General features: G+C 38.7%; 2 protein-coding genes across 4 annotated transcripts in view; one reads left to right on the top strand and one right to left on the bottom strand.

Annotated features, from left to right (window-relative positions):
- Window positions 1–12,252, top strand: part of ca16b (carbonic anhydrase XVI b) — a 118,294-nt gene extending 106,042 nt beyond the window's left edge. For both annotated transcript variants that reach the window (XM_078248666.1, XM_078248665.1), the window contains 12 exons: window positions 345–479; window positions 587–721; window positions 1,455–1,627; window positions 3,322–3,457; window positions 4,664–4,810; window positions 5,271–5,364; window positions 5,890–5,966; window positions 6,156–6,284; window positions 6,516–6,662; window positions 10,033–10,175; window positions 10,863–10,998; window positions 11,980–12,252. In XM_078248666.1, coding sequence (XP_078104792.1) covers window positions 345–479; window positions 587–721; window positions 1,455–1,627; window positions 3,322–3,457; window positions 4,664–4,810; window positions 5,271–5,364; window positions 5,890–5,966; window positions 6,156–6,284; window positions 6,516–6,662; window positions 10,033–10,175; window positions 10,863–10,998; window positions 11,980–12,126 — 1,599 coding nt within the window. In that variant the 3' untranslated portion in view covers window positions 12,127–12,252. The remainder of the gene's footprint in view (window positions 1–344; window positions 480–586; window positions 722–1,454; window positions 1,628–3,321; window positions 3,458–4,663; window positions 4,811–5,270; window positions 5,365–5,889; window positions 5,967–6,155; window positions 6,285–6,515; window positions 6,663–10,032; window positions 10,176–10,862; window positions 10,999–11,979) is intronic.
- Window positions 12,253–15,535: 3,283 nt separating this feature from the next.
- The window catches only part of cadpsb (Ca2+-dependent activator protein for secretion b), a 65,256-nt gene continuing 56,466 nt past the window's right edge, over window positions 15,536–24,325 (bottom strand). For both annotated transcript variants that reach the window (XM_078248664.1, XM_078248663.1), the window contains 8 exons: window positions 22,989–23,144; window positions 22,699–22,846; window positions 22,493–22,567; window positions 21,726–21,809; window positions 21,445–21,477; window positions 21,166–21,273; window positions 16,884–16,988; window positions 15,536–16,796 (listed from right to left, as the gene is read on the bottom strand). In XM_078248664.1, the coding sequence (XP_078104790.1) occupies window positions 16,620–16,796; window positions 16,884–16,988; window positions 21,166–21,273; window positions 21,445–21,477; window positions 21,726–21,809; window positions 22,493–22,567; window positions 22,699–22,846; window positions 22,989–23,144 (886 nt within the window). In that variant the 3' untranslated portion in view covers window positions 15,536–16,619. The remainder of the gene's footprint in view (window positions 16,797–16,883; window positions 16,989–21,165; window positions 21,274–21,444; window positions 21,478–21,725; window positions 21,810–22,492; window positions 22,568–22,698; window positions 22,847–22,988; window positions 23,145–24,325) is intronic.

Below are 24,325 nucleotides of genomic sequence, written 5' to 3'. Positions count from 1 at the left end.
ACCAACCGCTTGACAAGTTTTCTTAATGGGGGCCTGGTTTGGTTTTCTATTTTGTGTTAGAAAAGTTGTGAAATTGACCTGCATGGTCCTGTCTTGTATCCTGAACAGTGCTACTTGCTGACATCTTTATTAAAATATTGATTTAGATATCAAAATCATAACATCAACAGAGATATTAACAATATTGATTATTGTATAAATATCTGCAATTTCAGCTGAAGGAGTGGATTTTATGACCTACCTGTGTCAGTAAACCATATCAGCTATATCAGTGGTTGTGGGTAATTTATACAATATTGACTACATCTTACCAGTAAATATATTCCACCACTCTCCTGTTTCAGGGCTACAACCGGCCTCGAGCTTATATAGCTGCTCAGGGTCCTCTCAAGTCTACTTTCGAGGACTTTTGGAGGATGGTGTGGGAGCAGAACACAGGAATCATCATAATGATCACCAACCTGGTGGAGAAAGGGAGGGTAGGTTCGCTTTAATTTCATTTGCAGAAGTAAAAACACAAAACAAATCCCTTACTGTTTTTCCGACGTGGTATATCATTTATTGTTTCTGTTTCTGTGTCCTTCAGAGGAAATGTGACCAGTACTGGCCGACCGAGAACAGTGAGCAGTATGGGAATATTGTGGTGACGCTGAAAAGCACCAAAGTGCACGCTTGCTACACACTGCGGCGTTTTCTTATAAGAAACACTAAAGTTAAAAAGGTAACTCATGACTCATTCATATATATATGTATATATATATGTATATATATATATATATATGTATATATATATATATATATATATATATATATGTATATATATATATATATATATATATATATAGATGATATATATATATATATATGTGTGTATATATATATATGTATATATATATATATATATATGTATATATACACACATGTGTGTGTAATATATGTATGTATATATATGTATATGTATACATATGATAAGTATATGTATATATGTATATATATGTATATATATATATATATATATATATATATATATATATATATACATACATATCACACACATGGATAAGTATGTGTTTAGACTTAGTGGTATAACATTTTGTAAATTAAAATCATCCCAGTTTACATCATTATGAAGTAGCATGTTGATCAAGTGTGAGGTCAGCATATTCCATATTATCAGTTTTACTCTTTTACTCAACAGTTACAGCTACGCAATTTGAAATATTTATTAACATCTAATCTGTGTAGAATAAGTTTGAATGGTGCAGCCCATTTTGGTTAAGTGTTGCATTAAATGTCCTTAGCCTAGTTTTACATTTAGATTTAGCACACAAGTGTTGCTAAATCAGTACTAAAACAATGGAAGCAGCCAGCCCATGATAACGTCCTGCATGCACAGTAAAAAAGAGTCTGCATTGTATTCTAACCAGGGTCACACGTATGCTCTCATGTTCTAGGGTCAGAAGGGGAACCCAAAAGGGAAGCTAAACGAGCGCATCGTGGTCCAGTATCATTACACTCAGTGGCCTGACATGGGAGTACCAGAATACACCCTCCCCGTCCTCACCTTCATCAACCGCTCATCAGCAGCTCGGGCTGCAGACATGGGCCCTGTCCTGGTGCACTGCAGGTATGGTATTTACTGTATTACTGAGCTCCAGGGCTAAATTAATGTTACTCGGTAGGCGATATGAGGGGGGATGCCAACCACCTTGTTAGCCCGAGGTCACTAATAGGCAGACCGACCGCCTTTACAGTAGGGCTGCACGATATGAGGAAAATATGTAATAGTAAGAAACAGATACTAAAGTGTTTTCAGTTCTGCCTTTCTGCTGCTTTCAATATACTGCTAAAATACTTCCAAATTGCTTGTTGAATAAAAAAAATGAAAGGAAATTTCCAGCATTCTATTCTTTAGCAAATTGAACATTGAAATGAACACAAAAGGCACCAAAAGACGAATGATAGTTATATCTTTAATGTGCAGTTTTCTGCTGATACTCTGTCAACTAACTCAAAAAGTGTCTTTCGGGATGTGTTGCAGTCTTTTTTGATGTTGTTTATCGCACCACTTAATATCACAATGGCGGTAAAAAAACGATTTATTGTGCAGCCCTACTTTATTGCGGGGTTAGCAGCCCAGGCAACTCAACGACCAATTGCATTCGTTATAAATCATCTCATGTGATGCTACTCAGCCAATCAAATCTGTGCATTGCGACTCGAGTCAGTGAGTAAAATATACACACAGACGAGATGAGAGACAGTTGGAGAAATGAGTGAGTCCAAGAAAAGTAATTTCACATGGCATGCTCTAAAAAGAGAAAGGGTATAGAAAATGTCCTTAAGCAAAGGTCCCGAACGTCATAACGTCTAACTTGCGTTATGATTCAGTGCCATATATATTGAAGTAGCCTAGTAGTACTCTAATAATAAATACATGTTCTTTTCTCATTTAAAGTAAAATAGGGACTGCATTTACAAATAAAATACATATCGGAGAGAGCTTTTGAAAAAATGTGCATCTTAAAATAAAGTGCTTCATTTTAGAAAAATGAAATAAAAAGTGTAGCTTGAGTTTCCCTTTTTCTTCTTTTTTGTTAACTCCATTTCACATCTTAACAGTCTCAACCAATTTTATTTATTATTTATAATCCCTCCAGTTCAATGTGAAAACTGACAATGAAATCCGGGCAGGACAAGCTAGAGCTCACTTCTCTCACTGAACAAGAGAAGGTGAGGAAATGGGATATAAGAGGGAAAGAAAGAGAAAAGGAGGTGTTAAAGTTGTTCAATGGTTAGGATGTGTTGAGAGTGTTTATTATGAAATTGGTTGAGACTGGTAATATGTGAAACAGAGTTATTAACAAGTGGAAAAGTAGAAAAAGGGAAACTCAGTCTACACTTTTTATTTCATATTTCTAAAATTAGGCACTTTATTTTAACATACATATTTTTTTAAGTTCTCTGTTATGTATTTTATTTTTTAATGCAGCCTTTATTTTTTTTTAAATGAAAAAAGAACACATGTATTTATTATTGGAGTACTTATTTTATAATACCTCCTTTTTTAATGTGAAAACAAAACTGACAAGAAATATTGTTAGACTTTTTCTCTATGTCCCGCCTTTCTGTCAGTTTCATCTTAGATCTATTATATTCTAAACTATAGCTCATATAGCGGGTTACTTAAAATGCCAGTCTTCTCATCAATAGGGTGCTGCCATTGGGCCATCCCCCGTATTAACAATTAACAAATCGCCTACCGATGTCTTTCTATGGGCCTTCCATTATGCTCATTGTGCTTTGTGCTCTGCTCCTCAGTGCAGGGGTTGGGCGCACAGGAACGTACATTGTCATTGACAGCATGCTACAACAGATCAAGGACAAAAGCACAGTCAGCGTCCTGGATTTCCTCAAACATATCCGCACACAACGCAACTACCTAGTTCAGACTGAGGTAAGAAACCCTGATTCCTCCCTTGTGTTGTGAAACTGGATTCCTTCTTTTACATTAAAAAGCTAATGTATGATTAAAGATGGATAGGGAGTTATGAAAGCTATTCACTTTGATACTCTAGGCTCAGGAAAGATCACACTTGCTGCAATGACATTGTAACACACATTACAAACTATTATCCAAACAGACAAATGTCCATACTGGCTGTCCTCAGGTCAAAGTTATGTATTTAATTCTATACCTACTAGAGAATTATTTCTATATCCTCCTACCCTCAGATCTATACACACAGACAACTTTCTGTAACTGGGATGTCATGTTTTTCTGGCTTTATTTAGGTTTTCTCCTCTATAAAGTTCCAAATAGCCTTCCAAGTTAATTTCACAATTGGTTGTTAATTCTTGGAATTCTAATAAATCATATAAAAGTGACTGCTTTGGTTACATGTTACTTTGTAGATTCAAATTATTAATGCAAAATATAATCAACTAATAAATCAAGATTTATTATTATAAATTAAGCTGTATATAAAGTAATAACATGTCCTAGTAATGCCCTGTCCTTTATGGCAGCTTCAATATTAATGTGATGAACACGTTAATGCATTGACATATATATGTTCAATAATAATATATATGATTCATGGTACATAATGAGTACTTACTTTTAGTAGTTTAAGTATATTTTGATGCTAATACTTACTTTATTTGAGTAACATTTTTAAAGCAGGACTTAAATACCTAATACCTAAATACAGAGTATTTCTACACTGTGCTATTGCAACTATTTACTTCAGTAAAGATCTTGAGTCATTCTCCTGCCCCTGATTTCAGGTCATTATTTCACAACGACGATTTTCATCACAATTGTATTACCTAATGTCACTTGTCATCACGGTCTTTGACGGTTTTATCAATCAAAAACAGGCTGACTGGCTGTAATTGGCTGTTGTTTCCATCTGGATAAGTAAACATCCAATCACATAACATCCTCTGCCCTGTGAAAAACTGCTGGAGTTAAATAAAAGTTACCTAGAATAAAAAAGCTGGAAATAAAATGCTATTATAGAAAGCTGAATTTAAAAAATTTATTGGATTTTTTCACAGGGTTATATATTTTTCATTTTGTCTGTTTGTTCATATTATTATCTATTTCATCATCTAATATTAGACATTTTTGGTCTCAATACCCTCCGTCCCCCCTCAGGAGCAGTATGTTTTCATCCACGATGCTCTAATGGAGGCCATCATGAGCAGAGAGACAGAGGTGCCCGCCTGGCAGCTGCACAGTTATGTCAACAGCATCCTCACACCCAACTCGACAGGCCGCACACTGCTGGAGAAGCAGTTCAGGGTGAGTAAACCTTCTGGGAGTCTGACTGGTCCGTTTAGATGAGCTGTCACCATCTGCAGTGGCATCACCAGCTGAAATCAAAGCTGTCATTGGATCAGAAGCTTGTTAGCAACGTGCACGGTGGCTTCCCAGTTCCTGATGGGAATAGATTGAAAGTGTCTCTGATGTTGGCTGTAATAAAGTCATGTCTGTCACCCCTGCTGCCTTATGCAAAGCCTGATGAATGTTTCATCAAGCTGCTGCTCTGTCGACATCAGGAGAGGGAATGGAATTGCTCGCACATAATGTCACTTCCTCCCAAGCTTCACATGCTCATTATTATTGTGAAAGACTTGCTGTTAATCTTGGGTGTTAAACAACATTGTATCTTACTTTTCATGTTTGATTTAAATGTGCAGTGACTCTGAGGACTAAAATCTGATTTTTTTCATCTTCTGGTCTTTGCTTTCTGTATCACCAGCTGCTGAGTCAGTGCAACGCACGCTTTGTGGAGTGCTTTAGTGCCCACAAAGACTGCAACAAGGAGAAGAACCGCAATTCCTCAGTGGTTCCCTGTGAGTATCTTATCTGTTTTACCACAGTAGACGTGCAGTGGACCTGAGGTTTTGGAGAACCAAGGTCATGTAGAACATGTAAAGCCACTGGAGTCTGCATTCATGGGTGTCAAGAGGGCTGGTTATAGTGGGTTTACATAGAAAGTTGTAGGGGGTTGCTGTCTTGAAAGAAGTCATACATAGGATACAATTACATTTGGACACTATTAAAAGCATTTTCTACAAATAAAATCAGTTCTGTGTACTTTTCCTACTTTTTCCTACTTGTAGTATTCTACATTTTTCTATTTTTCAGTCTGCAAATTATTAGAGACAATTTGTATTCCAAAATTAGAATCTATTTCCATAATCCTATAATTAATCTGTATATGCATTCCCTGCACCCTGGCAGGGAAAGGGGATGTAATTGTTGCTATAGCAACAGGAAGGACTGGTAATAAATGAGTGCATTATCAGCCAGTGTGATATTATAGAGGCCTGGGCTTGTGATTTAAAGTGTTTTTTCATCTCTCCGCCTCTTTTCAGCGGAGCGAGCAAGGGTCGGACTCACCACTCTGCCTGGAATGAAAGGAACAGATTACATTAATGCATCCTACGTTATGGTATAGTGTGAAAGTCTGGCTTCTTTATCCTTGCTCACTGTGTTGTTTTTTTTTTTGTTATTGACAGGTCTGACAATTATTGATGACAATTTCTTAGAAAGATCAGTAGTCTGTCAGCTTTCACAGTCATACATCAGTATGAGTGATCTGAGCTTTAGAAAGGCTAACAGTTGACATCTGTCACCTCAGGGTTACTTCAGGAGTAATGAGTTCATCGTTACCCAGCATCCTTTACCCCACACCACCACAGACTTCTGGAGGATGATTTGGGACCATAACGCTCAAATTATTGTCATGTTGCCTGACAACCAAGGCCTGGTAAGTTACCCTGAAACACAATTATGTTCTTGTGGTCTTTATGTTTTGTTTTATTTGCCCTTTACAGTAGATCCACAATGTCTAATTTACTGCAAAATCAACCTTAACCCTACATGCAGACGGAAAGTATAATAACAGCTGAACCAATAAAACAAGGAATTAGCGATAGAGTTTGACAAATAAAAGGTACCTGTAACATACCTTGTTGTAATTTCTGTTGCTTCTCTGCAGGCTGAGGATGAATTTGTTTATTGGCCGAGTCGGGAGGAGGCCATGAACTGCATCGCCTTCACTGTCACACTTATCAGTAAGGACAGGCTGTGCCTCTCCAATGAGGAGCAGATCATCATCCACGACTTCATCCTAGAGGCCACACAGGTACCGGGAGCTCTGCTTTGTCACATTTAGCGTATCAACTGTTTTCACATATCAACTCAATGTCCAAGGAATCAGGTCAGGACATAGTCCGGAGTTTCCCCTTCACACATTTAGCACACAACAGGAGATTGAATGTGTGCGTTCTTACTTACTGGAAATACTCTGTTTGGTTTAGACGAGGGGTGGCGGTGGGTAGAGTGTGCAGCAGACAGGACATCAATTAATCAATCAAGCTGTATTCATATACAGTGGGGAGAACAAGTATTTGATACACTGCCGATTTTGCAGGTTTTCCCACTTACAAAGCATGTAGAAGTCTGTAATCTTTATCATAGATACTCTTCAACTGTGAGTGACGGAATCTTAAACAAAAATCCAGAAAATCACATTGTATGATTTTTAAGTAATTAATTTGCATTTTATTGCATGACATAAGTATTTGATACATCAGAAAAGCAGAACTTAATATTTGGTACAGAAACCTTTGTTTGCAATTACAGAGATCATACGTTTCCTGTAGTTTCCTGTAGTTACTGCAGCAGGGATTTTGGCCCACTCCTCCATACAGACCTTCTCCAAGTCCTTCAGGTTTCGGGGCTGTCGCTGGGCAATATGGACTTTCAGCTCCCTCCAAAGATTTTCTATTGGGTTCAGGTCTGGAGACTGGCTAGGCCACTCCAGGACCTTGAGATGCTTCTTACGGAGCCACTCCTTAGTTGCCCTGGCTGTGTGTTTCGGGTCGTTGTCATGCTGGAAGACCCAGCCTATGACCCATCTTCAATGCTCTTACTGAGGAAGAAGGTTGTTGGCCAAGATCTCGCGATACATGGCCCCATTAAAATGTCAATGACGTCATACACATATACGGCCAGAGATACTGCTTTACGGCAAGCTCTGAGTCGCTTCCTTTGTTCTCTCGAAGCATCGACAACACAGCTGACAGGTTAGACTCTCCACGTTAATACACGTGCTAGAAAGAGGTTTACTAATGTTTTAAAGACCACACCGAAATATTTATTCTGACATTCTGGTTCTGCTTTGGATGCCATCAAGCGGGATCTCCGATCGTAATCAGTCCTTCACTGACCAATCAGCATTCATTAGCAGAATGCTAGCGTGTTATGGGCAACAATGACTCAACCTGTAACAAATCGAAAGGACACAAGTACTCGTTCATTCAACTTTTGACCTATAATCCATATTGAACTTGCAAAAACTACAATCAAATCTGAGATTTCTCAACGACAATCAGGCGAAAGATACAATTTTAGCCGTCTAGCTCCATAGAGTCCCATTCATTTAGCACTGGACCACGATCACCCCCAGTGGAACTCTGGTGGAACTGCAACCAAATTCGGTACAATGGGGCTGAATAGGGAGTGGAACGGCTTTCCGTAGACGGGCTTTGGTTGTACTCATCCTTCTTCTTCCTCCAAACACAGCGAGTGGAGTTTAGACCAAAAAGCTCTATTTTTGTTTCATCAGACCACATGATGGTCATTGGCAAACTTCAGATGGGCCTGGACATGCACTGGCTTTAGCAGGGGGACCTTGCGTGCACTGCAGGATTTTAATCCATGACGGCGTAGTGTGTTACTAATGGTTTTCTTTGAGACTGTGGTCCCAGCTCTCTTCAGGTCATTGACCAGGTCCTGCTGTGTAGTTCTGGGCTGATCCCTCACCTTCCTCATGATCATTGATGCCCCACGAGGTGAGAGCTTGCATGGAGCCCCAGACCGAGGGAGATTGACAGTCATCTTGAACTTTGAACCATTTTCTAATAATTGCACAAAAGTTGTTGCCTTCTCACCAAGCTGCTTCCCTATTGTCCTGTAGCCCATCCCAGCCTTGTGCAGGTCTACAATTTTATCCATGATGTCCTTACACAGCTTTCTGGTCTTGGCCAGTGTGGAGAGGTTGGAGTCTGTTTGATTGAGTGTGTGGACAGGTGTCTTTTATACAGGTAACAAGTTCAAACAGGTGCAGTTAATACAGGTAATTAGTGGAGAACAGGAGGGCTTCTTAAAGAAAAACTAACAAGTCTGTGAGAGCCGGAATTCTTACTGGTTGGTAGGTGATCAAATACTTATGTCATGCAATAAAATGCTAATTAATTATTTAAAAATCATACAATGTGATTTTCTGGATTTTTGTTTTAGATTCCGTCTCTCACAGTTGAAGTGTACCTATGATAAAAATTACAGACCTCAACATGCTTTGTAAGTAGGAAAACCTGCACAATCGGCAGTGTATCAAATACTTGTTCTCCCCACTGTAGCACCTTTTAAACATAACAAGATGGAATTCAAAGTGCTGTACAGTGATTGAAAAACAACAGACAAAACAGAGATAGATAAAATATTTATAAAATATGGATAATTAAGTTAGTAAGGATAAAAAACCTTAAAATGTTTAAAACAATATAAATCATAAAATAAATAAAACCGTATACATCGTTGTAAAAATAGCTAAAAACAGAATTATTTATATATATATCACTAAAGCCATAGAAATTATAAGACACAAAAATAAGTATAAACACTAAAAACATGAAGTTATAGAACATTACATGACAGCCAGACTGAAAAGGAAAGGTTTTTATGGTTTTTTCAATATTTCCAGCTCATCTCAGATCCTCCGGCAGGCTGTTTCCGACGTCTTGGTGCGTAGTGGCTGAAATCAGCAAGTTTTTGTTGTGCTTTGTAAAACAGCAAAAGAGAAGAGCTGGAAGATCTGTGGGGCCTTCCTGGTTCGTAAACTAAAAACATTTGTGAGATGTAGTCTGGTGCGAGGCCATGTAGTGCCTTATAAACTCTAAAAATAATTTTAAAATCAATAAAAAAAAAAAAAAACTAACGTAACCAGTGTAAAGATTCTTAAATAGGAATAATGTGTGCTCTCATTCTGGTCTTAGTCAGCACTCTTGCAACAGAATTTTGAAATAGTCTAGCTGCTAGTAATATAACCGTGCATTGGTCTCTCTGTGTTTCTCAGAGGGAAATGGCCTTACTCCTAGATTTTTTGTTTCTTGCCTTGGGTTGAGTCCTACCATATTTAGTTTTGATTTCAACTTCTCTCTCTGAGCCTTTGAACCAATAATTAGCACCTCTGTTTTGTCCTGGTTGTTCTTGTTCTGTGACATCTAGGCCTTAATATCTAAAATGCAGTTAAAAAGTGAGTCAATTGGTCCAGTGTAATCAGGAGACACGGCAGCATAGAGCTGAGTGGCATTAGCATACAGTAGCTGTGACATGCAGCGGATTACACTGCGGTGTTTGATTGTTATGACTCGATGTGTACAAACCTAAACGAGCGTCGCATTATTTCTGTCATGTGTATGCGAGTGACACTCCTCTCCTGTGTGTGACAGGATGACTATGTTCTGGAGGTGAGACATTTTCAGTGCCCTAAATGGCCCAACCCCGATGCTTCTCTCAGCAGCACCTTCGAGCTCATCAGTGTCATCAAGGAGGAGGCCATGACTCGAGATGGGCCCACCATTGTGCACGATGAGTACGTTTTACATGTTTAAATCTATGTTGTCCTCTGTCAGCGCAAGGGAACGTTCACTTGTACCGAAGATCCAGTCATAGACTAGGCCAGGACTCTTAAAATGAATATCCATATAATTTCTGTCCCACGTTGTCGGTCTTGCTTACTGTTTTCAACGCTGCACCTGGATCTGTATTTTTGAAGGGTTCAGAAGTGGTAACAGAATCCTGAGATGTTTAATTACAGTACCTTTGAGTTGTCCTTGTTAAACTGAAGTGTTTGCACTCGTAGGATGGAAAACAAGCCACTAAATGTGGAGTGCTCTCCATGGCTTGGGAGTTTGAGAGTTCTCCAGTGTATGCCAGCACTGATAATCTGCAGGCAACTAATGCTAATGTGATGGAATGCAAATTGCTAAAAATCTGTATGGAAGTAGTTGCTCACCTCACACATTCTATCCTTTCATATACTGTAGTGACAGTTACTTGTTGCAAGTTGCAAGGATATTATGGCAATAACTTTACAGTCTGCAGTTAGTTAATGAAGAAGAGATCTTAACACAAACAGACAAGAAAACAGCCCATGTGTGATGGAGTTGAACTAAGGATTTAGGAGGTGTAATGTAACATTGTTTAAGACCACCTGAATATGAAGACAGTTTAGACAAGCAGTTTTCTCACAGTGCTGATTTTGAAAATTTCCACACAGGTATGGAGCCGTGTCAGCAGGCATGCTCTGCGCCCTCACCACACTGTCCCAGCAGCTGGAGAATGAGGGGGTCGTCGACATCTATCAGGTGGCTAAGATGATCAATATCATGAGGCCGGGAGTCTTCACTGATATAGTAAGTTCTTTTTTTTTTTGTCAATTACAAACACAAGGGATTTGGGGTCAGCATTTTAACAACTGGGAACAATGAAACATAAAATTAAAATGCCGGCAGACAGACTCACTCAGCAACTAGCTGCTGAACATTTAGCAGCTAAAGAGACTAATTTGTCCCTCAGGAGTTGGTGGAGACCAAACAGAGCTGAAAGGCATTGTCAGGTAGACACAAATGAATGCTAATGTTGCTCCGGATCTGCTGGAAGTTCAAATAGGCAATTGTTAGTTAGCACGTTTGCCATATCAACTTCATTAGGTTATAATGTGTCAATGTTGTGTTTACAGCTTGTTTTGCTGCACCCACATTCAGTGAATGCTGCTTTCTGCACCATTTAAGGCTGCATTGGTCAATTTCTTATCACTAGCGGGCAGAAAAACACAGCATATACACAGCAACCCCCAACACTAGCTTACGTTGTTATGGCTGACAAGCCAACCAACCTTTCATCCAGCAGACACAGAGCAATGGTAGCATTCATCTGGAGTCGCGTTTTTGTCAGCTGTTAAAAGTAAGTCCAATATTCAGCTCAGTTTTTGGTTTCCACCAACTCCTGACTATAATATCAGGATAATCTGGGGCTTTAGCTGTTAAATGCTACACTATGTTCAGCGGTCACTTGGTAACTTTCTTTTTCTTCCATTAAGTTCTGGGCAGGTAGTTTTTCCGACAGTTGTCTAATGGAGGTCTATGAGATTTGTCAAACCATGCAATAATTGTGTGGGGTGTAAAACCAAAACAATGAGCTAAAAGAGGCAAATCCAGAGTGCAGAGTTGGGGTCATCACTACAAGCGGCTACACCTTTCACATCAGTCATTTCATTCAGTTTTTGTACCAAAAATATTGATTAATGCAGTTTTTAAAGAAATGTCATGATCTGACACCTTACAGACTGTGATCTGTAATGTTAATTTGTCGTGTGTTTATGTTTATGTGCACAGGAGCAGTACCAGTACCTTTACAAAGCCATGCTCAGCCTGGTCAGTAACAGAGAGTGTGGCCTGAGCCCCATGCCCATGGACACTAATGGGTTGGTGGTGATTGCAGACGAGTCGGACCCTGCAGAGAGCATGGAGTCGCTTGTCTGAGGACGCTGTCACAGGCACTTAATTTGTAAAAACTCGAGAAGTTTTCTGAGGCCTTTTTTTGCCAGACTATTGATTACATGAATAACCTTATTACTTTTTATACTGATAAAGGTTTTTTGATATTCATGTTTTTGTCCTTTATTTCTCGTCTTAAATGTTATCCTGCTGAGCATTTGCACCTGTTTAAGTTGACGTGTGGAAAAAGCAGCTCTGTCCAGTTTGCACTATACTATCAGTGTTACTGCCTAAGTCCAGTGAGTGAAGACGTGTCACAGTTAAATCCTGGCATCACGACACAAACCGGGATCTTTGGACTGCGTTGAGATAAAGGAAGACCAGGATGAGTTAAAGCGATCCACTTCCAAAAAAGTCTCAAAACAACATCACATCACATCACAACATAGCCCAGCACGCATTATGTCACTTTGTCACCAGGATCAAACAAACTGTTTTGAGGCTCTGCTCCACCTGGGTGAAGCTCTTTATCCTGTGTTAAGAGACTATTTACCTGCTTAATATTCATATATTGTCCAAATATCTCACTGCTGTCTTGTATAATGTACTTATGGCTTATTTTGTTAAAGTGTGTTACATCTAATGTGAACATGTATTGCTTTTTTACGGGGATTTTTGTGTGTACAGTGGGCCTTGGTGTAGATTCATATTTATGAGATTGTCATGAATAATCTACAAAGCTCCATTTTTTTTTTTTTTCATACATTTTTTTTCAGCTTCCCTAAACTCAACTGTCAAGGCTCAACCGTTAACATGTAACGGGCATCTGTAGTGACGACATGTCATAACTATATGTCTACAAAACGTATTCACCCCATGCAAACTTTTTTTTTTTTTTTTTTTTGTTTTACAACATTAAATCACAGTGGATGTAATTATGATTTCTCATTGTGACTGATCAATAGAAGAAACTACTTTAAAGTTAAAGTGAAAACAAAAGTCTACAAATTGATCTAAATTCATTACAATTATTACATTACAAAATTGATTGCACAACTATTCACCTTCTGGCAAGTGAGTATGTGGATAGCTTTGCACATCTGGACATGTTTGTTAGTGTATGTCATGCGTGTCAGTTTAATGAGGAGTGAACAGCAACATTTTAAGTTCTGCCACTAGTTCTGGACTGAATTAAGGTCTTAGACTCTGACCCAGGCCACTCCAGGACATTAACATTGTTATTTTAAAGATATTACTGTGTAGCTGTGGCTTTTATATTTGGGGTCATTGGTTTGATAAAAAAAATATATATATATATATATATATATATATATATATATATATATATATATATATATATATATATATATTGTAGTTCTCTCACATAGAGAGCTGGAGTTTGCTCCATGATTTCTTTATATTTTATTCTATTTGTTTTACACTCTACATTCACAAGCCTTGAATGGGCCTGTTGCAGAGAAGTATCCTCACCAGGCATATGATGAGGACAGTGTGTTTCTGCAGATGTGCCGTGTTTGGCTTACACTAGTGAGAGCTCTTTATGGTCTCACTAGTGCCCTTGCCCGTCTTCTCAACACACTCAGTTGTTGAGGATGATTTTTAGAGCTGTGCCATACTCCAATTTTTATAATCGTATTAGGGTTATCCAGTGCCTTGGAAATGTTCTTGTCTTTCCCCTGATTATTTTTAGTCTTTGCCAGGAAATTGATTATCTGTTGGATCCAGGTAAATTTAATCTAAAATAACTTGTCACACAATGATTACACACAGTTCTTCTTTCAACCAGTCAAAAAGTGGCTGCACCAGTGATGATTTAGAACTTGTAGTGAAGGGATGAATGTGTGCAATCAGCTGTTTATTATCTACTCCGTTTACTCAATCATGTCTTTTTCTTTTGATCAGTGTAAAAAAAAAAAAAAAAATCTTAATTACATCTACTGTGATTCAAAGTTTTAAATAAATAAAACTTGAAAAGTTCTAAAGGAGGTGAATACTTTCTGATAGACACTGTAATTTCTTGTTAGGGTTGGGGGGGGGATGCCTTTTTTTGTAACCAAAGATGTGGTTCCAGTTTGCAACATGTAAGTGGTTTTGTCCTGAGATGTATTTAATCAACTAGAATTTAAAATCAAAATTGTTTAATCTTGCAGTGCAGATTATCGTGTCAGAGGTGTGAACTGAACAAGAGTTAAGCATGTTTTGGTTCCAGCCTCAGGGTACAAGATTTTAAACCGTAAAATATATTTTATGTGGGCTGATATTCTGTCTCAGAACTATTTTGTGACTTTTAATTATAAGCCCTTTCAACCCTGATCATTCCTCTCTCTTGATTGATTTATGTGCATTCTCATACTCTGATGAATACCTTTTTTTCTGTGACACTTCCCACTTCTCTGACAAAGGGGAGTTTGCTAAATTCAGTGAAAACTCTCCAACATTTGGAGAAAAGTCCAATTGCTGATCACTTAGCTCTGCAACAAAACGTTTCTTTGCAGCAACTGTTAAGGTTTTTCTTTTGTATGAATGCCAACGCCCTTTCTGTTTATTTCTATGCTCGTTGAGTGGCTGCACACATTTACTTCAAAAAACAAATGTCTTTGACTTTAATGTAATCTTTGTGATCATAGAAGTTTATATTTTCATACAAAGATTTGGTTTGTATAGTAGCCCTGTTACAGATTGTACCTTTGTGGGAAATTTATTATCTTAATCTCCTCAGCAAAATGCCCACGGTCCTACCTGCCCCTCTGAAGTCCATGCTGATATTTAAACCAGATATTTCCTGACATTTGTTCAACAGTCCAGGGATCCAGTGTGTTAGCCTCAGTGCATTTCCGCCAGGTTGGTAGTGAAGTCTATTTTGTAACTTAAATAAATAATCAAATGGTTTTGTCCATCATATCACATGTTTATATGATAGAATCATAGCCATATACTTCTATGATGCTGTCATATACCATATTGTAGTGTAATAGTGGTATTTAATAGCTATATTGTATTGCTATTCATGAAATAAAGTTTGGGTTTGGGTGCACAGCATCCTTGTATTACAAGCAACTACCAATGAAAGAGTTTTCCCTGAAAAACCTGATGGCATGAAAAGCATATAAGCAACATGTTCATTTCTTTGATACTGAAGAAAATGTAAAAACATAATGAATCTCAGGCAAGTTCTGGAGTTATAGGGAATGTCATTTGTCTATGATTTCTAAGCAGCTTTTATGTATTATGTCTTTGTGTTCAATTTTGACTGAATTGATTCCGAGAGGAACCTTAATACCTGAAGTAGCTACAGTAGGCTACTTGAGTAAGTGTACTTAGTTAATTTCCACCACTGCCAAACTGTTCCAGTACAGTTCAGTGTGTCTATAATTGTGTCTCAGGTGGACATGAAGCTAGTAAACATGACAGCAGATGCACATGTACAGTAATTTTTATTTAGAGGCCACAGCTCTTGCATATTACAACTGTTGGCTTTCATAAGGCAAAAGCAAGAACGAATCCACCAGCTAATTCACACAGAAAACAGAAAGCGTTTGGGGAGGGTGGGAACCCACAGGCATGCAGCGATGGCTCAGAATGCAATGTACAGCATTTTATATTTATATATATATTTATATAATATATACAAAACAACAGTGAGACCCAAACAAATGCCAGACATCTCATTCTACACAATTACAGAACAAGGACAGACCAACTTTTTTTTTTTTTTAATAAAAAAAACTATTTTGCTCTTTTCTCTGTAAAAGTGCAACTCAATTAAAATAGAACCTGTTTCAAGGCCTTTTAATGTTAAAATAAAAATAGAATCTCCCAAGTTATCAAAATGGAGCTATGAGAATATTGCATCTCTAGAATAACCACTCGTTGAAGTTCATGATTCCTGTTGAATCGTGTCTAATTAGTAATTGAGATAAGATCACAGCATTGACACATGATAAAAATGCAGGTCTGGACTTACTGTTGTTAATGTTAATAACAGTGAGTAGACAACAGTGTATCTGCAACAGCCGTAAACAAATACAGAGGTTTATTTTCAGTTTGAAGCAGTTGGCATTCACTTAAAAACAGACAAGACGAAGAAAAAAGGGTCCACACTCATCATCACGACAATGTACCATTAATGAATGTAGAATACGACAAATAAGCGCCATATAGGATTGCATTGGACAGGGACACACCTATTTATCTCACTCAACATTGTCAAACAAATGGTTCTCCATATTGCTTAGTAACATAGAAATGAATTTAGAAATGAATGAATCAAAGATAGGTGCTATCTTTATCATGACACAGCTAATCTGCCAATCATGGTTATTTTTCAACATTTTTATTTAGATTTCCTCAGTATAAGTACTATTTTTTTTATATTTAATAGTTCCCTCATAGGCATTTAGATCTGACAAAGAGGTCCTAGAGTGGCTATCTGAGTTGGTACATGCATCGGTAACCAGGCTAAAGTCAAAAGTGTGAAAGGGGGTCGGGGTGAGGGTTGGAGTGTCAGTGTATGGGCTCTAGTCGTCCTCTTCATCCTCCTCGTCGCTGTCCTTCATGGAGATGCCCTGCATGCCTCCTTCCCTCACTGAAGCAGTGGCCTCCTCCACGGTCAGCCTGTTGCGGACCGTATCGTACATCTTACTGTTCAGGGTGGAATCGAGAACACCCTGCAGGCGAAAGTCCCGGTACTTTTTCTACAGGAGGACAGAAATACATCAGCACAGCGTGGGCGCAAAAAATTCTGGGTGTTTGATCCCCCTGACAGGTGTTTCCTGTCTTACCTTTGTAATCCTGATGAGGATCTTTAGCTGGTAGACGTGGAGCTGCTGATCCATGCGTTCAGTGAGCCAGGTCCCCAGCAGGTTCATGGTGGCAGTGTACCATTGCTGAAACACATAAACACAACACTCTCCAGCAAAACACACACTCACACACATACTCAAGACATCATGACATAAAACTAACCTTTACGACACACATAAAGAACTACAGCTCAACACGTACAGTGTATGACAATAACATTAACTTTCAAGCACCCCTGTGTGTGTATTCAAGCATCACTTCAATAAAACTGGATCGCAGCTTTATTACATGTGTACAGTATATACACCAGTTAGGGAGGATTAATGTTGAGTCCGACTTCATAAGACAGACATCCCTGTATTTCATGAGTCAGCAATCAATGCAAGTTAACAGGCTGCATAAATGTGAGAATGAAGTCATATTCAAAATAAACAAATCTTATTAGCTAAAAAGAATGACAAGCTACAGTAAAATAAGCTTGTTTTCACTGTTTCCTTTTATCATGCTTTTCAAATTTAGGGAAAAAAAAGTTCTCTACTATGTTTGCCTTCGATCTTTATCTAGTTCTGTTAAAGCCCCTGAAAACTTGGTTTCAAAATAAATTCCTCTATAACTTGGGAAAAAAACACATCCTTAGGTATTTGTATGAAGAATGTAACATTCAAAAACTAAGCTAAGTTGCTTTCTGTATGACTGTTCTCACAAATCTCTTTTGTTCTAAGTTTGGCAGAAAATTGTGAGTTAGAGGAATAGTCAGTTATTTTGGAAAATACACTCATTCCCTTTCTTATTGAGGGTTAAATGAAGAGACCAACACCCCTCTTATGTCTTTTGCTTAGCTTAGCATACAGACTGGAAAAAGCTAGCCTGGCTCAGTCCTATATCCGCCTACCGGCACCTCTAAAGCTCATGAATTAATATAGCTTTTTATACAGACTTATATTTTATTAATTCATACAAACTTAAAGGAAGAAACTCCAGCTAGTAACTGCCTAGCCTTGAAATCCTGTGGCATATAAATAGCACTAAATGTTGAATTATTATTTTTACGCTCTCGAACAAATTAAAGAAACAAGATATAGCTTGTTAATTAGTGAGCTTTAAAAGGTGCTGGTAGTCAGGATAGCTATTTCCAGTCTTTGTGCTAAGCTTAGCATCTCCGTCTCCTGGTTCAAGCTTTATATTGAGCAGAGAGGCATAAGAGTGGTATCTATCTTCTCATCTAACAACAAAGTGAATAAGCATATTTCCCAAAATGTCAAACCGTTTCTTTAATGTAGGTCTGCATCACTCATAGTAAGAAGCTGATTGATAAAAAAGGTTTTCAGGGCCTTTACATTCATTGAACACATACATATCTATACTCTCAGCCTTACCTATTCACTGAGATATTTAGGAATTAAATATGGAAATTGGTCCAATTACAATTTGACCATAATGACAAATGTAATCTAATTAAATGATATCTACTAAATTAAAGGTTTTCTTGAATTTGGGCCTCACTGTTTGTTTCAGTAGATGTTGCCAACACACACACACACACACACACACACACACACACACACACACACACACACACACACACACACACACACACACACACACACACACACACACACACACACACACACATACACACACACAGGCACACGGCGAGTGTGACATCCACACAAACTGCATTTCTAGCACTCTGAAAGAGTAATTAGAAGAAATACTCAGAGCACTGATACTACTGCTACTTAAAGAAAATAATAAAACCGAGGGAAGTCATAAAGCATTGACAGATTTATCTGTCTCGAACTGTAATTACCCTTTGAAATAGTAAAATGTTCTCTGAGTCAATATTTTGTAAAAGCTGCATGGCCCTTCAATTATTAAAGGCAATTACTTAGCCTTTATTTATCATTTATTCAAGTAGAAACTCCAAGCTCCTAAACTGAAGATAGAAAACTACAAGTGACACGAGTTCATTAGCAAAATAAAAATAAAATGAGAGTGAGTAAATGGTTAGCAGGCAGGGAGCAGCGGTGCTATTTTCTTGTACCTTTTTCTCTACATTGCTTTGGGTGGCAGTTTCCCGGACTCTTTAAAGTTTAAAGTTACAAGAGAACAGCACACTATATATTATAGAAACAGCTGTCACACCTCAATTTCAAGAAAAATAAGTCAACTTTAAACATGTGAGTAGGCAGGAACGCAGAAAAAGGGTTTCTTCGGCCAGACAGAAGTGGGAGGATTTAATTTGTTTGGTTGGTGAGGTTTAGTTTTGAGTCGAGGTTTATTGGAAGATTAAGATTAGGTGAATGGTTGAAAGGTTTGAACTCGAGGCCGGATATGCAGATGCCTGTCCACTTCACAGTCGAGTTGAGCGTGCAGTGCATGCAGACCTCGCAGGTGGGTGGGTGGCAGAGTACGTGCTAAGGACGACTGCTGTATGTGCAAATGAGGCAGAGCTCTGAAGAGGAGGGTCATGCTAGAAGATGTACACAGGAAGATTATTTGACTCTAAAATCATGCCAACCAACATAATGTGATAAAACAACGCAACGCAACACTAGAGATAAGTGCCACTTTTTGAATAGAGGAGGCAGCAGGAATGGTGTTAATCAGAAAAGAGGAGATAAAAAGAATTGAAATGAATTAGTGAAAGAAAGAGAGATAAAGTAGAGCCTTTGCAACATCTAGGAACTGTTTTTCACATGCATGCAAATGGATGGATTGAAATGCATTTAAATGAAAGCAAAAAACAAAGACATCTTTGAACTGAAGTATAGTTTAAAATGCTAAAAACAAAAACATTCACAGCTTGAGAAATCTTCAGAAGAATTTAACGTGAGTAGGATTTCACTGCACTTTGGGGCCACACAGAGGACACAATGGGAAAAACTCCACACTAGTAAAACTGACAACACAGACGGAGACAGGGGAGCTAGTGTGGAGAACGCAGACCCACTTCACATCACTCCTCACTCCGAAACAAAAAACAAAAATCATATTTATCTGACACAACCGGCCTCTACAGCCAAACACAAAAATATAAAACCAAAGGGAGATTTCTGTGTATCTCCCTGACATAAAAACTTCACGTCAATGCCTCACAAAACTGAGAATCTGTCAAACACACAAAGCCGTCACACACCTGTAGAGACACAGGTCTTAACAAATAGTTTCTGAATGACATGAAGCACACACATCACAGCATTATGTGTCGTTCGAATCACACATGGAGGACACATTACTGTCAATGTATCCCATTAGGATTATGTTTTTGTAAGACAGTGCTCTCTTCACCCTATAACACACTGGTACCCAACCTTTTATAGCCATGTCATGCTTACTCATAACCCCCCAATAACACAGGATGTATATTTCTATAAACTGTAAATTATTCAACTAGAGTGATGTTTTGTTCTCAAACTGCTTCATTTTAGAGTCCTGCAGGCTGTTGCACCAGGAAATTCAGCAGCAAATTCTCCCAGGAGAGAAGCTGGAACTGGACATTGATTAATTGTTTCTAATATAATTGTTTATTAATGTAGCAGAAATGTTTTTCTTCTTCTTTTCATATTCTGTAAATCATTTCATGACCCTTCATATTTATCTTGTGACCCCTTAGTGGGGTCTTGACTCACAGGTTGGGAACCACTGCTCTAACAGACCATGGGTATATGACATGTCAGCCTCAGAGTTTGACATCATTATGTCACCCTGGCCCTTCCAGCAGTGCATCCTTCACCAAGCATTTTCAGATCATAGAGAAACATGCATGGGTGGTCCACTTTGGACTGAGGCCAAGAGGGCTGAGTGTCATTTATTAAGGAGGCTGACATGCTGACATACTATGTGGAAAGTATCTCAAAGCACAGTGGTGAGCTAAAAAAAAATATACAAGTTGGTGTGCTGGTATGTGATCACTATGGATAGTTCTGTTCTTTCCCGAGAGCACTGCTTCCGATAATCCTTTTTGAGGATGCTTTTATGGACTCTTTGTAAATAAAAGTTTCCTTTTTTTAATACACAAAGGCCCAAAAGCACTGTGGCAACGCACACCAGAATGCAGAGGGCAGCAGCTAAGGTTCAGAGAGAGGAGAGACAGAAAGAAAGAAGTCAAGAGGGATAGAGGATCAGAAAAGCCTCTTCTGCTAGGCTGAAATACATTTCCTGCTCTCAAAATGGGACTTATCCCTCTCTGCCCTGTTGTTTTGCCACATTTTGGAAGGCCCCTCCCTTCTTGTGAGGAGGAGACGGCATCTTACTTACATCAAATAACCTTTCTATATACACCTCCTCATTGACCTTATCACGAAGGATATCCTGAGAGTGGCGCACAAAGGTCACATAGCCATCGGCCACGTCCATTCCAGGTTTCTGTAAAACAAAAACAGAACAGGGTCGGGGCTCTGTTTTTGAGAGGAATAAGCAAACACGGCAGGAAAGAAACACTCTTCATGATTAAAACAAAGTAACTTGTTCAACTGTATCAGGTAAATACACACAAGCTCATGAGCACACAGGGAGGTTGGGTGTTATTGCACTTACAGGTACATCCACATATTTAGAGGCAGCTTTCACCTGAAATCAGAACAAAATTGTCAAAGAGGCTGATAGTTTATATAAGAACATTTTAATTACTATTACAAAAAAGTACAGAACAGTACAATACTGAGGAAGCACTTAATGCCAGCTAAAATACTCAACGGACACATTTCGGTCAATATCCAAAAAGTATTATGGTTCGATAACTAGCCCTAAATGTCACTGAAACAGCCCATTAAGGTAAAAAAGGCAGTGAGGGACTGAATAAAGAATCTTTATCTCACCGTGAATGAGAGGAATGAAGAGAAGAGAGTGCCTTCATCATATCTGGAAATCTTAGCCAACACGCTCTCCAGAATGGCAACAAACTGAGAAACGACAGAAGGAACCGGATTCATCAACAATTTAACAAGGGTAAGAGTCTACAGCCATGCTAGCAGCACTGCTAATGTCAGTTTGCTAACATGTTCACAATCGCAGTGCTATACAGCTGATGTTGAGCAGGTATAATGTTTCTCCCATATTCACATCTTTAAGTTAGCATTTGTTAATTAGCAATAAATAAAAAGTACAGCTGAGGCTGATGGGAATGTCAGTAGTTTTGCAGATATTTAGTCATTAACCAAAGTATTGGAGAAATTGAAATTTTGACCTAATGGCACTAGATGAAAAGGTGGAGATCACCAAAGCGATTACAATTAATCCTGAGAGGGACGTAAATGCGTGTAGCACGTTTCATGGCAACCTTTTCATGAAAAGTAAGAGGATTCATCATCTGCCATGAATGTCTGTACAGTTTAGTGCCAAGTCCAGTAGATGTGGAGATATTTCACAGAATAAGCAAAAAAGTATCATTGGGATTCATACTCTCTCATGACAAAATTCATGGCACTCCATCGAATATTTGTTGAGATACTTCAGTCAGAACCAAAGTGCTGGACCGACCCGCAGACAGACTGAGATCACCATCTCTATAAAATCCTAACTTGTAATAACTAATAATAAATAAATAAATAATACATGTCATGTCACAGTTGATATATAGTCGCACCTTTGCAACCAGAAGCTGGATCATGTCTTTCACGCTTTCCTCAATCAGCTCGTCTATTTGGGTGTGGTACTGTTTCTGCAAAAAAGAGAAGTTTTAACAAAACATCAATTCAACAGATCCTTTTCTTTTTGCAAATAAAAAACTAAATATACTAACTAACTTGTCATTTATCAACATTAAGTCACTGTCCCAGGTAAAGTTTTTACCTCTTGACCCATCTCCATTGCGCACAATTTAGCTGATTGGTCCTTGGCATCCACCATCACGTTGAACATGGTGCATAATGGTGGAGAAATGCGGAAATCTGTGGACTTGCTGCTCTTTGTCAGCTTGGACTCAAATGCCATCCTTGTGCTGCAATGCAAGTTAAATATTTACTGTATATGCATTATAATATAAAATATTCAGTAAAGAGTTCATTCTCAACATTTGGTGCCTCTAAGCATTTCTGTTTCTGTCAGTCTGTCTTCTTCTCATGCACAAACATACAACGCACCGCTTGACGCAGTTCTCAATCATGTTGCTTGACATGAGCTGGATGCGACTCTCGAGGTGTTTGGCAAACTCCTCCTCAGGCCAGTGCAGGTCCCTGATGAAAGTCTGGAGGGCGTCTAGTTTCCAAAAGAGGTCCTCCGACGTCCCGGAGCCATTACTGCCATCGACCCAAAAACACACACACACACACAGGTCAGAAGACAAGGTCACCCTGCTGGAGAGAGGAGGTCAGGGGGGTGTTGTGGCAGGTGCAGAGGAGGATGCTGTTCCACCACACCTAAACACAGCCAAATTATACTCCGACCATATACTGACTGGTTCGTCCAAATGTCTGTCTCAATTCAAGTGTTTCTGAACAGTCAGTGTATGGGTGAAAAAGAGTGAGCAGGATTTACTGTAACAATTCAATAACCATGCTGTAGAGTATGATTATTGATAGGGATGTGAAGTGGCCACATGCAGGTAAAGTCACTGCAGATACAGCAGCTTATCACACTATGTCAAGACAAAGGAATAGGGAATGGAGGAGTGAGGGAGGGCATGTAAAAATGGCATTCAGGGGCCGGGTCTGTTTCCACATCAAGAAATCTTCAAATTCATCTCAGGCCCTCTCTCAACATCCATGTCCCCAGGCTGGTGGGGTCCCTGGAAGAATTACTAAACAAACCATGCAGACCTTTTAGGGCATCCTGAGTAGAGCTCATTGGGAAAGTGCTGCAGGAAAAATGTGGAGTCGGGAGGGGAGGTGATAAAACGGAGAGGAAGATGTCTGAACACCAGCCGCCCAGCCTCTTCGTGCTATCATCTCCAATCCAAACCATTATCTTCTTTCCCAATCAGACTACTAGCAGGTGGTCAAGGTCAGAGATGAATCGTAAGGCCATGTACGATCTACAGTGCACTAAAAATCACTAAAGCATCGCTGGGTAATTACATTTCTTGTAGAATGGAGATCTTGACTTACAAATGTTTCAAAATAGCCTTGGAGCAATATATTACATTGAAATATGCATATTGTTTTGGCCTGTATCTCCACACCTCAGCTCAACGGCATGCATGTTGATGCAAATGAGAGCATTTCTCATTTTAGAAAGCAGAACCCCATCTACTCTAACACCTCTCAGAGTGCCCTTGGCATGAACATGGACATCTTCATTGAGTATTTACAAAAGAGACATCATATTTCACAACATAGTGAAATTCATCTCATTCAACAATTCTTATCAAGTGAGAGTCATACAGAAGAAATTTTGCTGTACATTTTTTTTTTTAAATGTTTAATTTTTGAATGATCTTTGACTGAGGGCATCTTCATACCAAGGCAGTCTCTGCTTGCTT

This window comes from Sander vitreus, chromosome 4, assembly GCF_031162955.1.
Source record: "Sander vitreus isolate 19-12246 chromosome 4, sanVit1, whole genome shotgun sequence".
NCBI lineage: Eukaryota > Metazoa > Chordata > Actinopteri > Perciformes > Percidae > Sander > Sander vitreus.
Note: the sequence above shows the minus strand (reverse complement) of the source record. Positions and strands in the feature narration are given on the sequence as shown.